Genomic DNA, 14,958 nt, shown 5'->3' with positions numbered 1-14,958 from the left:
ACACGCCAGGGGAATGTCACTTTGCTTGACTTATTGTTTACTATTGATCGGGGGCGGGGCTCCGTAAAGATAGCTAGTAGCTGGTAGAAAACTGATAAGTTGCAAATTATTTTTGTCTGGTAGAGATGCAAATGATTGCTTTTCCATACAGAAGATAACCCCAACATTATGACTTTATTGCCCTAGAGGACATTGACCAGTTTTGTATCTTACTTAGCAACCTTATGAATATTCTAGAATTCTTGTGTTATTTTTCATTGTTGTTTTTGTGTTTACCGGCTCGCTCCCTCCATAGGTAGGTATATATTTTTTCTCAGCTTCTTCATTGAACTAGCTTTGTCACCCTGCTGGTTCCTTCATTAATAAGCTGCAAAAAAAATGACATGTACTCACTATCTGTTTCTATACGAATTGTGTATTTAATATCTTGAACACTAAACTTTAAGGGGCCTTTCACAGTATTTGGCTTTTCCTCGTGCCAACTCTGCCACTTTCTATGTGAGCCTTCCTGTCTTTGGCCTTTAGTTTGTTTTGTTTTTTAAAATATTTTATTGATTTTTTACAGAGAGGAAAGGAGAGGGATAGAGAGTTAGAAACATCGGTGAGAGAGAAACATCGATCAGCTGCCTCTTTCACACCCCCTACAGGGGATGTGCCCGCAACCAAGGTACATGCCCTTGACCGGAATTGAACCTGGGACCCTTCAGTCCGCAGGCCGACGCTCTATCCACTGAGCCAAACTGGTTAGGGCTGGCCTTTAGTTTTTTCATCTATAAAATGGGAACAATGGGGCTGTCGGCTCTGACTCTGACATGTGATCTTTCTAATTCCTCTCGCAGGGAAGTAAAACTGAAACACTGCAATCGAAGCAAATGAATGTTGGAAGGGATGTTGCAGAATGTTTGGGGCAATCTTTCCTGCTTCCAACCCACGCCCTTATCTTGATAGACGGAGAAAGTGAGGCTTAGAGAGGTTAGGTAACTTGCTCAAGGTCATACAGATGTTATTCATAATGACGACTTATTTTAATGTAGTGCTTGACAGTATAAACTCCCTCATAAGTTTACAGAATCTCTCAGCAGCCCAGTGAGGAGGCTGTATCACCCCCATTTTACAGATAGCGAAACTGAGGTCCAGAGAAAGGATGTGGCTTGCACACGGTCACACAGAGATTCTCTTAACCTCCTGAATCCTGGGGAGCAGGAAAGGGACTTGCGGGAGGAACACGTGGCCCTCCCTTTAAATGAATGCATGCCCACTTGTAGCTGTTGGATGTATATACTAGTATTGGGTGCTATGCACGATTGCAAATAAAAAAGGAGTCCCGAAAGCTTGAAAACCCCGGCCCTAGACCAACTTCTTCTGCCTTCCTTTTTCTCCGCTGCCTCCCTCTGGTGAATTTCTCAGGAAAAAAACACATGGTCATGGGAAGAAGGTGAAAGACACGGTCAACCCAGGCCTGAACACACCGGTCTCCAGTCTGGGGGAGACAGATCGCCAAATCTAAAGAAAAGCATTTTCAGTGTCCAAGCTGGCAGTGATGACGTGAGCTGTGCTGGCAGGTAGTGAGCTCCCCGTCAGTGAGAGTGAGCAAGGCTAGATGAGTCATCCAAGCATTCCCAGCAATTCTCTTCTAGACGGTAGAATTCATGGGCTTGGTCACTGCGTTTTAAATGTTGATAAAAGCTAATTCTTAAGCATTCACCAGGTGCCCCATGTTTTGTGCGTGTATTATATCATTAAAACTTTGTAGTAATCCGATGAGGTTGCGAATCTGTTGTTCCCGATTTTATCAGTAAGAAAACCAAGTCCCCGGGGGGTTCAGTGTCTTTCCAAGGGTGTGCAGCCAGGCTCATCACACGGCCCTGTTCTCCTTCCTTTGTGCCTTTCTGTATTTACAAGCTTTGGACAATGAATACATGCTGTTGCTTTCAAATCCTAAAAATGTCTTACAAGTGACTGACTTCAGAAAAAGTTCCTTCTGCCCTGACGTTTTGTGCTTCTCTGGTTCTACACCCCCCCCCGGTCCCCCGCCCCAGGAACCCCTCCATAGCCCTCCACCCTTGCAGCCTGCTGTCCCTGCCCCCACACCACTGTGGCTTGGGGTAGGATGTGCAATGTCCCGGTCTTGCTGAGGTCGGCTCAAAATGTCCCTGGCCGGCCCCTGGCCCCCAGGGCAATGCCGGGGGCAGGTCCAGAGAAGGAGAAGGGGAAGTGGGAAGGGATGCGAAACTTGGCCGCTGGCCGGCACCGTCCTGCTGGGCGTCCCACAGAGGTCCCTGGGTGGACAGCAGGAGCATCCAGTTGAGTCGACCACCCACGGCAGGTGAGGCCAGGGCCTGAGCGGGAGGGGCTGTGAGGTCAGAGCCAGGGGAGCAGGCCTAGGAGCTGCCCTCGGAGGCTGTCAGGGAGGGAGAGCTTGTCTGTGGCAGGACGGGGTTGGGTGGGGCACCGACTCAGGACCCAGAATCAGTAGGGGGAACTTAATTCCTTGGACTTGGGGAGGTGATGGGAGATGGGGACACAGAGCCATCTGCTCTAACCAGAGTTTCTGGGTCCTGATCCCCCCAAGTTACAAGAAGCTAGGAAAAGGCTGGGAGGTTCAGAGCCCAGCAGAGGGGTCCCACAGAGGGGGACCGTGGGTGACAGTCAGCCTGAAGGGGGACGAGTATGGAGGGCAATGAGCAGACATGTTGTGTCAGGTGTTTGTGAATTCCCGTGTGCATGCACAGCTCTGCCATCTGGGTGAGGGAGTGTTAAATGAGAAGCAGGCTCTCAATCAATATTTGTTCAATAGAACTGATCATCTGTAGGAGTGTGTGTCCAGGTGAGCGAGGGAGGGGTGTCAGTTTGTGCGTCCAGCCGTGTGTGAGTGAGAGGCTGTTTGTGTGTCTGAGCGTGTGACCACATGGGCATGCTCAGTTGCATGTGTGTATCTGTGTGTTTGTGGTTCTCTATAAAGGTTTGGGTTCCCTGGAGCTGGATGGAGGGTGGACATAGAAGCCCCTCAAGCAGGGAGGTGTGCATGGGTGGTGGTGGGGTGTGGACATATCCGTGGGGGGGGGTGGGGGACTCGGTGTGTGAGTCGGGTGTATGTGAGTGCGTGATGTCCAGCCTGCCCAGGCCCTGCCGTGTCTCTACAGGGGCATCATGGAAGCCCCATGGGGCTGGCTCGTGGTTGGTGTGCTGGCCATGTCCTTGGCCTCTACGGTGACCCAGAACGTGTGCCGAGCACCGGATGGGAGGGACGGGGTTGCAGGAAAACCTGGCCGACCCGGGCGGCCAGGCCTCAAGGGGGAACAAGGGGAGCCAGGTAAGTACCTCCCCCTGGACCCCATCCCTTTGCCTGGCCTGGGATCCAGAGTGGAGGTTTGGGGGTGATTCCAAAAAGCAGGAGCCCACCTGGGCCCCCACATAAAGCTCCTCCAGTCTGTACTGGGTCCTGAGGTCTGAGGAGGGCCTGGCCTTCTCCCCGGACCATGCCCCCAGCCCCCAGGCCTCTCCATGTCCTCTTTACGGCTTGGGGCCTCTTTGGCCTCACCTTCCTCCTCTGGGGAATGGGTCGCTGCAGCAGTGAATACGAATGGTCCTGAAGCAGGCCCAGGCCTCGGCCCCTGTTCAGTTACCAGGATGACCAGTGCCCTGACTCAGGTTTTAGACTCGGGAGCCCTCGTTTTGCTGTGTGACCCTCTCTGAGACTCGGTGGCCTCATCTATAAGATAGAGAACCAACCCCACTGGGCACAGAGGGAGGGATCAATTAATGGCAACTATCCTTTTTGCACGTGTTTCTCCCCCCAGTTTTGCTCTCCCCTCCTCAACCCGTTTGGGCTTCAGAAACTCTCAGATTCAAGGGAAACGCTGGGGGTGAAGGAAAGGGGAGAGGACGTGACCAGATGGGAAAGGAAAGTCTCCTACAGGCCCCCGAGCCTCCCAGTGCACAGCAGGCCAGCGAGAGCTGCAGCGACGTTTGTAACAGTTTGTGGGTCCCTGACACAGAAGGGGTCGGGGTCAGTGGCCTGTGAGGTGTGGAGTGAGGGCCGTGGGCAGAAGCCCGTGGAGGAGCCAGCGTCCTGCTTTTCACAGAATCTGTGAAAAGTGCCTGTTCCCACTTTTCTCCATGTTAGAGAGGAAGAAGCTGAGGCTCAGAGAGGTTGAGAAGCCCAGGGTCACGGAGCCGGTCAGAATCAATGTCTTGAAGGCCCGGGCACTCCCCCACCTGCTGTCCCACAGCCTTTCGGGGTCCCAGCCATCTGCCTGAGGGTGGGCAGAACTGGACTCTCACTGCCAATCTGGCCTTCCTCCCACAGGGGCCCCCGGCATCCGGACAGGCATCCGAGGTCTTAAAGGAGACCAGGGGGACCCTGGGCCCCCTGGAATCCCTGGCAAAATGGGCTACCCAGGACCTAGCGGCCCCCTGGGTAACCCTGGCGCCCCAGGATTGAAGGGCATCAAAGGCAACCCGGGAAACATCAACGCCCAGCCGCGGCCGGCCTTCTCGGCCGTGAGGCGGAACCCGCCGACGGGCGGCAACGTGGTCATCTTCGACACCGTCATCACCAACGAGGAGGGCCGGTACCAGAGCCACTCGGGCCGGTTCGTCTGCGCCGTGCCCGGCTACTACTACTTCACCTTCCAGGTGGTGTCCAAGTGGGACATCTGCCTGTCCATCATGTCCTCCCGGAGGGGCCTGACCCAGAGCTCCGTGGGCTTCTGTGACACCAACAGCAGGGGGACCTTCCAGGTGGTGTCGGGGGGCACGGTGCTCCAGCTCCAGGACGGAGACCAGGTCTGGATCGAAAAAGACCCGGTAAAGGGCCGCATTTACCAGGGTCCCGAGGCCGACAGCGTCTTCAGCGGCTTCCTCATCTTCCCTTCCTCCTGAACCAGGGAGGGACCCTCCCCACCTTGGCCTCACCTGCTTCCTGCTGTGCACCCCCCGCCCACTCGCCCCACCTCTCTGGTTCTATGCTCTGCTCTGTAAAGGGGGGGCGCTGTTGTTTTAGCTGGAGGGAGAGCATTTCTTAGAACTCTTCCTGGAATAAAAATACCTGTGTCCCTGTCTGCTGGCGTGAGGCTCAGTTGCTACCCTGGGCATTGGGAGGGAGGCAGAAGAATGACAGCTGTTGAGGGCTTACAAGGCATATGTATCTGACAGGTCCTGGGAGCCTCAGCGGCCTGGGTTCAAATCCTGGGGCCACCGGGTACTAGTTGTCCAATCGTGTGCATGTTATGTAACCTCAGTGAGCCTCAGGTTTCTAGTCTGTAAAGTGGGAAGAATAATAGCACCCACCTCAAAGGGTTGTTGGAAGATTCAATGATTTAATATTTGAAAATTGCAGTGCAGAGCCCGGTTCATCGTGAAGGCTACATAAGTTTTAGCTATCATTACACGTTGTATAACCTTTACAATCGAGCTCTGACGTGGCTATTATGACCCTATTTTACAGATAATAAAACTGAGGCTGGGCGTTGGGGCCAGACACCAAGCCCAGGTCAGTGTCCAAGGGGAGGAGCTGGGATTCGATTCCAGGTCTTCTGAGTGCCCACGCCTGTGTGAGTAACCGTGACGCTCGTCAGCCGGCACAGCCACACACTGACAATGACAGTGCTTTCCACCTGACCCAGAAAGGCTGGGCAGGGCTCAGAGAGGGGGAGCAGCTGGCCCCAGGGCACCCGCAGTCCTCCCCAAAGGCAGTTTCCTGAGCCCAGCCCTGGGGTTCACCCTGGCAGCTGTGGGGGCCGGGAAGGGGGAGAACAGTGGATCTGGAATGTCTGTGGCTCATTCCCACTTGGCGGTCCGGGAGCTGCTCGGGAGCAAGACGCCCCAGCGTGGCCTTTGTTGTGAGGAGAATAAGGAGACCAGAAGTGCAGCCCTGAAAACGCCCAGTGCCCTGCGCATCCTCCCAGAGGGAGCGGTTTTATCTTTGTGCTGCATGTATGCACACACACGCGCACACACACACACCAGGCATGCATACACACCACACACACACCACGCTACACACACCCCTTACCACACCACCCATGTCCACCTCCCTCGAGATGCACAGGGACCCACATTCCTGGACCAAGACTTGTCCACTCCTCGCTGAAACACGGACACATGATCCCCTCCCTCAGCACACACCCACTTTCTCAGACACACCCGTGTACACCCCTGGACGTCCCCATGAGCTATGCCTTCATACCTGGGGATACAGGTGCCGTCATACCCACACACCCCTGCCTCAGACACCTGAGTGCTCCCTGTACACCATCAGAAGTACTCTTACACACACACCTTAAGACGGGTGTCCAGACACACCCCTGACATGCAGATGGACACATCCTCCACTCCAACACGCATGTGCCTTAGAAATGCCAGCGTTTGCTCACACATTGACCTCCACGCGTGCTGACGCCTCACAGGGACCGTCTCTCCCACCCACTGGCACACAGCAGCCTCAGAGTCCTCACGTACGCCCAACCCCCAACCCCGGCCTCCAACAGTCGGGACCCTCCCCTGGGGCTGCCCACCAACAGCCTTCGGGAGTCAGGAAGAAGAGAGTGACCCCCTGTGCCCCCGGGGCAGTGATGAACTCCACAGGCCCTCAGCCCCTCATTGGTCCCCACTCTGCCCCAGCGGTCCCCCTGCCCCTGGAACATACCCACCCACAGACAGGGAAAGAAACAGGTCTTTAAGCACCTACTATGTGCTGGACATCTCATAGTCATTGATGCACTTAATCCCAGCAAAATCGCTGAGGACACAGGCTCAGGGAAGGGGGACATGGACTCCAGGTCACACTGCCAGAGAGTGGCAGGGCCCAGATCTGAACCAGCTCCTCCTGACCCCAAAGGGGAGGCCTCTGTCATTGCAGTGGCCCCAAAGGAAATGTCGGGGGGTGGGGGGGCGGAAGTGGCCAGGAGACCAGGCTACAGAAACAGTGGCTGCGGGCTGCTCCTTACCCTGAATGCCACCCATACCTACCCACCTCTGGAAGGAAGGAACGCAGCTGGACCAGGCGGGCAGGGCCGGGAAGGCTGAGCACGGGCCGAGGCTGCCATCTGCTGGACAAACCAGACCCAGGCACCAATGAGGCGAGGAAGATGGGCGCTCAGGTGCCATCCATCCATTCTGCCCCAGACTCCCAGGGTCAGGTGCACTCACATCTCCACTCTCGTCCCCCCTCTGCAGCCCTGTGCCAGAGTTCCGAGGAACAGAGGGGGAAACTGAGGCCCTGAGAGTCACCTGGGGAGGCAGGCGCAGGGCTCTGAACCCCCGCTCACGCCCAGCGCAGGGCTAAGTATCGTGGGCACACCTATCAGAGTCCTCACCACCACCCTGCGCGGAGCTAGTGGAGCCCCCCATTTACAGAGGAGGAACCGACACCTCGAGGGTGGCATAGGGGGCAGGAGTGGGTCAGGCTTGGACCCTCTGCAGCCCGACTCCTCCTTCCTCCCTGACGCTTGTGTGAGGCGTAGAGAAAGAGAGGAGGGGGCCTCGCTCAGCTCTGCCAGCCGGACCCCACGGGCAACCCCTCGCCAGCCATCATAGGCTCCAAGACCAAAGGCAGGGGTGCTGGGGAGGGAGGTGAAGAAGTGGTGCTGGCAGGACAGGTGAGGTCATCAGGGGCCCGGGCAAAGGAAGAGGTGCCACCATGCAAAGCCGCGGCCTCCCCACCACCCAATACGCAGACGGGAGGCTGAGGCCTGGGTGGGGTCAGCGGCTTGCTGAAGGCCTCAGGGAAAGGGGGGGGGGGGCATGGCTGGAAGGAGACCCAGAAGCCGCTGTCTCTGTGGCCAGAGGACTCTGTCCAACACGGCAGGCTGCCTGCCCTCAAAGCTGGCCCATCCGGGTGTCCACCCTCCAACTATCATAGGGAAGAGGGGCGTATGGAACGTTCTAGAATAAGGCCTGCCACTTGCCCAGGGCATATGAGGATTATTTCTGGGGGCAGCTAAGCAGAGGGGTGAGAGCAAGGCTTTGGACCCCCAGAAACCACTCGCTCCGTGACTTTGGGCCAAGGCTCGCACCTCCCTGAGCCCCAGTTTCCTCAGCCGTAGGGGGGTTATGGCTTCCTCCTGGGACGTTGTGAAACAGCTGAGCCTCAGGCACAGCAAATGCCACAAGTGGGGACGGACCTGGCATGGGCTGAACTTGACCGGAGGGGAAGTCTGCCCAGGAGGCTGTGTTTACAGACACAGACACGCATACACCCTTCCCGGGATCCGGGGCGGTGGGCATTTCCTCGTTTCAGACACTCATGACCGGGGTGGAGGGCACAGGGCGTCACTGTGGTCAGCCTGGCTCAGCACCCAAAAAACAGAAAGTACTGAGTCAGGGAAAAGTATGGGAAAGGGGATGTGGGACGGGGGGGAGGGGGGAGGAGGGGGCCGCCCAGTCCGCTCCAGGCCCTCCTCGCTCTGTCCACTCCGACACGGTGTCCTCCTGCCCGGGAGAGGGGAAGCAGATCGGAGGGCATCTCAGTGACCAGACCAGAAGCCTCCTACCCCAGGTGAGCAGGACGCTGTCCAGGTGAGGGCAGCGGGTAGCTTTTCCCCCGCCCCCTTCCTGAGGCATGGCCCCGGGGACAGCCTGGTTTGTGAGGAAGGATGGTCCCCATCCTCACTCAGCTCAAAGAAGCGACCCCACTGTTTGTGTCCATCGTGTGGTCCCAAGGGTGAGGGGCCCCGGGACGGGAGGGAGGTTCCTGAGGGCGGAGAGGGGTGAGCCCCGGAGTGAGAGGGTGAAGAGGGTGGGTGAGGGGCTGGTGAGCCGACCGAGCTTTCGCCACCCAGCTCCTTCCCCAGGATGGACAGAGGTGCCAGCATCTGGCTCCCCCTTGGACTAAACCTGCTGCTGCTCCTTCTGGCACTGCCACTTGGGGGCCTGGCCGCCACAGAATGCTACGGGATCCCCGGAATGCCAGGCCTGCCCGGGGCCCCCGGGAAGGATGGGCATGATGGACTGCAAGGGCCCAAGGGTGAACCAGGTGAGTCGGCTGGCCTGGCGGGGAGGGGTCACCTAGGGCCTAGGGGCAGGGGGCGGAGTGGGGAAAGGACGGCAACTTGATGGCAAAGAGTGTGGTCCCTCCTGCCGCACCTGCTCCCAGGACAGAGCCCAGCTCTCACAGCAGATATAGCCCCTCTGTCCTCAGGGCCCAGACCTCAAGGATCCCCCCGCCCCCCACCAGAGTCCGCATCTGACAGCAGGGAGAGGAGACAAGCGCCTGCCCCACAGGCAGCAGGGAAGGTCACAGGACAGGATCTATGTGAAAACCATTGGCAAATTCTAAAATGCTAGGCTACTGTTTTGTTACAACCCTTCACTTCTTGCCCTGCAACATGGACCCCTGGGGAAGGGGCGACCCACACAGTGAATGAAGACAGTGCACAGATGAACCGCGTTCAAATCCCTACTGTGTGAACTTGTGCAAGTTACTTAACAGCCAGTGCCTCTGTTTCCTCATCTGTAAAACGGGGAGGTGGCAGTGCCTCCTGCACAGGGATGCTGTGATGATGACATTTAAATATAAAATAGCACCAAGCACATGGTAAGCACTGGATAAGTGCAGGCTATGGTAGGTGCTGCTGCTGTTATTGTTTTCACCAGAACTCTGTGCTCCCTGGGATCTGGGTAGCTGGCGGGTGGGGAGAGAGGAGTCAGGGCCACAGTCATAGAACCTCCTGCTGGAGATTCACACGGCAAGCTCCATGAGCGAAGGGGGCTGAGGACACGAGGGGGGCTGGCATTGGGTGAGACTGGAGTCTTTGGTCCTCGTTTGAAAGTAGGTGCCTATCTGGAAGTGGGGTGTGTCTGGAGGTGGCACGTGTGAGGCTGGGGTGGGGCTGGGTAGCGGTGACTGGGAGGCAGAGGTTGGGGGGATGGGGGCAGTGGAGAGGAATGTCCTTCGAATTTCCTCACTGTCAGCTTCCCGCCTGGCAATGGGGTGGAATGTTACCAACATTCCAGAAGGAAGTCTGCAATTGGGGGTGAGCAGGTGGGCCATTTTGGGGAGCCTGTCTCCCTGGCCACCTTACTGCCCAGGGTGCCTGAGGGCTACCAATTTCTGACCTCCTACTTGTGCCAGGCAAATGCAGCAGGTGAAATTGTTAACCCTTTTGGAAACGAGGAAACTGAGGCAAAAATCCTTTGAAGGCGTGGTTTACCCCCGTTTTATAGATGTCAAAGCTGAGTGAAGTTCAGAGAGGCTGAGTGACCTGCCTGAAGTCACACAGTAGATCCTGACCAGCTCCAAAGGCCATTCCCTCAACTGCTACCCTCCCCCGCCTCTCTGCCCCCTGCCCCCTGCTGAGTCCAGCCCCTCCCAATCAGCCGCTGGAAGACATCTCAAAAGCTGAGACACAGCCCTGCTCAGCCATCGCAGGGACCTGACATTTACTGAGAACTTTCTGTGAGGCGCCTGGCACCTGCATCCTTCCCATCCCATTCTTCCAGTAGCTCGGTGGCATCTGTCCCATTATGCCCTTATCTCAACCGGGCAAAAGAGGCTCAGGGAGGGGAGGTCACCTGCCCAGGGTCACACAGCCTAAAGCCCAGGTCTGTTGGGTCCTGAGTCCCCACTCCTAACCCTGGGACCTAAAAGGCTCACAGGTCATACAGGATCTGTCACAAATGGGTTTGCACAGACACCCACTCTTGGGAGGAAGCCAGAGGAGGAAGCAGCCATGGGGGCAGACAAGGGTGGTCAGGGAGGGCTTCCTGGAAGAAGAGACTGGCATCAGGCCCTAAAGGATGAGCATGGTTTGGACAAGGGAGAAGAATCTCACAGAGGCACAGATGATCAGGGCGGTAATAAGCAAGAATCAGACATTCTGACTGCAACTCCGCCAGACTTGACTTTGAGTCTAAACTCCGCCTCATACCAGCTACGTGGCCTTGGGCGAGCCTCTGGCCCCAACGTCCTCATCTTCAACACGAGGGAAGGTGAACCAGGGGCTGAAGTGGGCTGAGTGGGGCCGGGGGAGCTGGAGAGAGCAGCCCCCTTAAAGGGGCAGATTCCCTTTGGCTCCATCCGGTGGTTCCCATGTACTAAGCTGGCCTGAGGAATAGATACCGGTTTTGTAGGGCTCTGCAGCTTATAAAATGGCGAAGGCCTTCCTTAAGAAAAATAATACAAAGTTAGGGATACATTTGATTGCAGGGAGGGGTGCTACACAAATCTACACATGCTGCAGAATTGTACTAGAACTACACACACACACACACACACACACACACACACAGCACATGGAAAAGCAGAGCTATGTGGATCACACGAAGGTCGATTTCCCGGTTTGATGTTGTGCTTTAGTTATGCAAGATGTGCCACTGGGGAAAGCTAGGCGAAGGGCATATGGGACCTTCCTGTCTTTTTATTTATTTTTTTTACAGCTTCCTGTGAATCTATAATTATTTCGACATAAAATGTTGAAAAAATTACAAATGTAAAACTAGACAAAGGGCCTTGAAGGGGCCAATGCCAGTGAATGGGGCCTGAAGCAGGTTTCCTGAGCTTTCCAGGAAATCTGCCCATGACCAAGCTTCTTATTTTTGTCAAGAAAAACTAAGGACCTAGACCTTTTGGTGCGGCCGGAACTTGTTAATTCAGGCTCTAAATAAAAAGTTTTAGAAAACATTGCGCAGGCCCAACAGAAGGTCTCTGGGCCACTTGGTATCGGTGGGCTGACAGTCGTGGCCTCTGACACTCTGAGATCTTGCCCTGGACGCCTCCTGAGTGGGCGAGTCCTACCCTTCCCAGCACAAATGAGGGCACCGAGGCCAAGAGACAGGTGCCTTAACCCAGTTCACAAGGCAGGTCTGTGGGAGGGGGCAGGGCTTGAAACAGGGTCTCCCTCCCCTCTGACCACCCCCTTCCTCCCTGCGCACTGCTCCCAGGTGGACAGTACATCTGGGGGAAGGAGGTTTCAGAGACCAAACCCCAGGAGTGTGTCCCTGGAGGACAGCCCCAGGGTCCCTTCTCCCTGTCCCCTGCCCCCTCACTTCCCACCTGCTCTCTCCCCAGGAATCCCAGCTATTCCTGGGACACGAGGACCCAAGGGTCAGAAGGGAGAAGCCGGCACACCTGGCTTTCCTGGGAAAAATGGCCCCATGGGAGCCTCTGGGCTTCCGGGGACTCCCGGCATCATGGGACCCAACGGGGAGCCGGGAGAGGAGGGCAGATACAAGCAGAAGCACCAGTCAGTGTTCACCGTCACACGGCAGACAGCAGAGCACCCGGCGTCCAACAGCCTGGTCAAGTTCAACACGGTCATCACTAACCCACAGGGCGACTATAACACCAGCACAGGCAAGTTCACCTGCAAAGTCCCCGGCCTTTACTACTTCGTCCACCACACGTCCCAGACGGCCAACCTGTGCGTGCAGCTGTACCGCAACGAAGTCCAGATGACCTCCTTCTGTGACCACATGTCCAACACCAAGCAGGTCAGCTCAGGCGGTGTGCTGCTGCGGCTGCAGGAGGGCGCGCAGGTGTGGCTGCGGGTCAATGACTACAACGGCATGGTGGGCACCGTGGGCTCTGACAGCGTCTTCTCTGGCTTCCTGCTCTTCCCCGACTAGGGGAGCCGGCCTGCTCCAGCCCCGGCTACCCCACCTCTCTCAGCTGCTCTGCTGTGTCCTTGCTCAGGGCATTCTCCTCACCTAATGGACTCCTCCTCCAGGAAGCCCACCCTGACTCCCACCCCCTGAGTTCTTTCCCTTCTCTGAGTTCCTGCAGGAGTCACTCCTTTGACACTTTACCAATACCTTTAGTGTTATCATTCTTTTTTCTAAGTCTTGGAAGTCTGAGAGATATACAAATAAATGATTAAATCAATAAATACGCGTGGCTCTGATTTCTCATTGCCACCTTGAAGAAGCAGGTCTCCTCGTCTTCAGCATTGCACCAGCTATGGCTGTCTGTGGGCTCTAGACACGCCTAGGGCATCTAGTTGGGGCTCAGTAACAGTTGGTGCCAATGTTGAGTCACTCAGCACTGTTAGGCCATTTGGGAGAGAGATGCTCAAGTGTGGTTGAAGGCTAAAGGGGTCACCAAGGGGCCGTCTGCTGTCACTGTTTGGGTGGGCGGCACTGCTGTCATTGAAGGCATCAGTGCACAGGTAAACAGGAGTGTGTCTGAATTCCCAGACTTATGTTGACCTATGTTGAATCACAGGAGGGGTTTGGGCGCAGCTAAGCCCAGCATAGACAAAGAGCAGATGTGTAATGAATTGGCGCTGAATTAATGAGTGAATTGTAGTGGATGGATGAATGAATAAGTGGGTAAATGAAAGAGTAAGAGAGTAAATAAATGAGTGAATAAAAACATCATAATAGCTAACATTATTTTTTTAATATGTTTTTATTTATTTTTAGAGAGAGAGAAAGGGAGAAGGGTAGAGAGATAGAAACATCGATGAGAGAGAAACATCATGATTGACTGCCTCCTGCATGCCTCCTACTGGGGATCAAGTTCGCAACCTGGGCATGTGCCCTGACCGGAATCCAACCACTGACCTCTTGGCTCATGGGTCCACACTCAACCGCTGAGCCACACCAGCCAGGCAATAGCTAACGCTATTGAGCACTTACTATGCACCAGGCATTATGCTAACCAAGCTATTAAATTATTTAGTAGTCATAACCAAGCTCTGGGTCAGCATGAATGGGTTAGGGAAAGAGAGAATCTGTCTTCTGATGTCTGACAGACTCTGGGAGCCCCCAAGAGATCATCTAAAACCACCGCTGCCTGCGAGCTGTCAGGACTCACTGTGATGTTCCTGGCAGCCGGGCTCAGCCACCCCGATTCTTGCTGGAGGACCAAGAGGCCGTCAGCAGCATTGCTTTCACTGACCATGAGAAGGGGTTGACAGTTCAGGTTGGAAAAGATAAAACGTTTAACTTACCTGTGCAGACTGCAGGTCTGGCCTTGGAGCCCAGAGAGACCCACTCAGATCTGCGACAACCTGCCCAGCCTGGCTGGGCTCTCTGCTTGGTTCCACAAAGCCCCACAGAGCTCATGGAGGCACTGCCCAGCTGGGGTGGGCTGTACACAGAGCGGCTTGTGCCCAGCTCCACCACCACCTCCATCCACTTTCCCACTCTTGTTCCTGAAAGGGGCTGTTTCCTACCTCCGTCCTTTGCCCGTGGTGTTCCTTCATGCTGTGGAGCCCCCACCCACCCCACTCATACAAATCCCCCGTCACCTAGATGCTACACACTCAACTGTCAAGAGTCAACGCAATGATCACCTCCTCCATGAAGCCTTCCTTGATGCTCCCCTTTGTGTCCCCACAGGGCCCTCCACATACTTGGACCACAAACTCGTGACCCTTTAAAGTCCAAGTTCCCAAACCTGGAAATGCAATAAAATTACCCGCAGGCTTATTTACAGAACAAATAACAAAAAAAAAAAAAAAAAACAGGTTTCAGGACCCCAGGCTTTTTTTAAATAAAGGTTCAGGGAAGACAGGACTGTGGGTGCGTGGGCGGTTGGCCAGATGAAGCCAATACTCGCAGTCCACCAACTGGCTTTTGGGCCCTTATTCACTTACAGATCTGCCTCCCCTACCGAACGGGAAGCATCCTTGAGGGCAGGGCTGCTTTGTCACATGCCTGCACATAGTAGGGGCAGGAAAAGGGGTGAGACAGGAAGGAGGGACAGAAAAGACACACACAGGGCGAGAACAGAGGCCAGGGCCGAGAGCCCCGCCTGGCTCACTGAGTCAGGGTGCCCCTGGCAGGGACGCAGCCAGGTCCCAGGGTCACAGGGCCGCTCCGCCCACAGCTCCCTCCATCAGCACTCAGCAGTCCACGGGCGATGCCCCCCGTGATACATCTTTCCTCTCATTTATCTTTTGTTTAAAAAATCAATGTGCCATTTATGTAGGCCACGGTGTCAGACCAGAAACCCGGACTTTGGAAACGACCATTTCGTGCCATTTTAATTTCCATAGTTGTCTCCCTGCTGCT

The 14,958-nt window shown here is 55.6% G+C and overlaps 2 protein-coding genes across 6 annotated transcripts; both read left to right on the top strand.

Moving 5' to 3' along the window:
- The first annotated feature begins 2,204 nt into the window (after positions 1-2,204).
- On the top strand, positions 2,205-5,063 carry C1QA (complement C1q A chain). 2 transcript variants are annotated; one of them, XM_081085510.1, is made up of 4 exons: positions 2,270-2,326; positions 2,798-2,827; positions 3,144-3,313; positions 4,310-5,063. In XM_081085510.1, the coding sequence occupies exons 3-4, from the start codon at positions 3,151-3,153 to the stop codon at positions 4,882-4,884; spliced, it is 738 nt and encodes a 245-aa protein (XP_080941636.1). In that variant the 5' UTR covers positions 2,270-2,326; positions 2,798-2,827; positions 3,144-3,150; the 3' UTR covers positions 4,885-5,063. The 2 variants fall into 2 exon arrangements, with proteins under 2 accessions (XP_080941635.1, XP_080941636.1); XM_081085509.1 differs by lacking the exon at positions 2,798-2,827 and having other exon boundaries at positions 2,205-2,326.
- Positions 5,064-8,223: 3,160 nt separating this feature from the next.
- C1QC (complement C1q C chain) lies at positions 8,224-12,827 on the top strand. 4 transcript variants are annotated; one of them, XM_081085511.1, is made up of 3 exons: positions 8,224-8,500; positions 8,784-8,977; positions 12,011-12,827. In XM_081085511.1, the coding sequence occupies exons 2-3, from the start codon at positions 8,797-8,799 to the stop codon at positions 12,565-12,567; spliced, it is 738 nt and encodes a 245-aa protein (XP_080941637.1). In that variant the 5' UTR covers positions 8,224-8,500; positions 8,784-8,796; the 3' UTR covers positions 12,568-12,827. The 4 variants fall into 4 exon arrangements, with proteins under 4 accessions (XP_080941637.1, XP_080941639.1, XP_080941638.1 ...); XM_081085513.1 differs by having other exon boundaries at positions 8,240-8,500; positions 8,796-8,977; XM_081085512.1 differs by having other exon boundaries at positions 8,414-8,520.
- Positions 12,828-14,958: the final 2,131 nt, after the last annotated feature.

This window comes from Myotis nattereri (genome assembly GCF_964212035.1).
Source record: "Myotis nattereri genome assembly, chromosome: 3".
Lineage (NCBI taxonomy): Eukaryota > Metazoa > Chordata > Mammalia > Chiroptera > Vespertilionidae > Myotis > Myotis nattereri.
The sequence above is the reverse complement of the archived record's forward strand: the minus strand, read 5'-3'. Positions and strand labels throughout refer to the sequence as shown.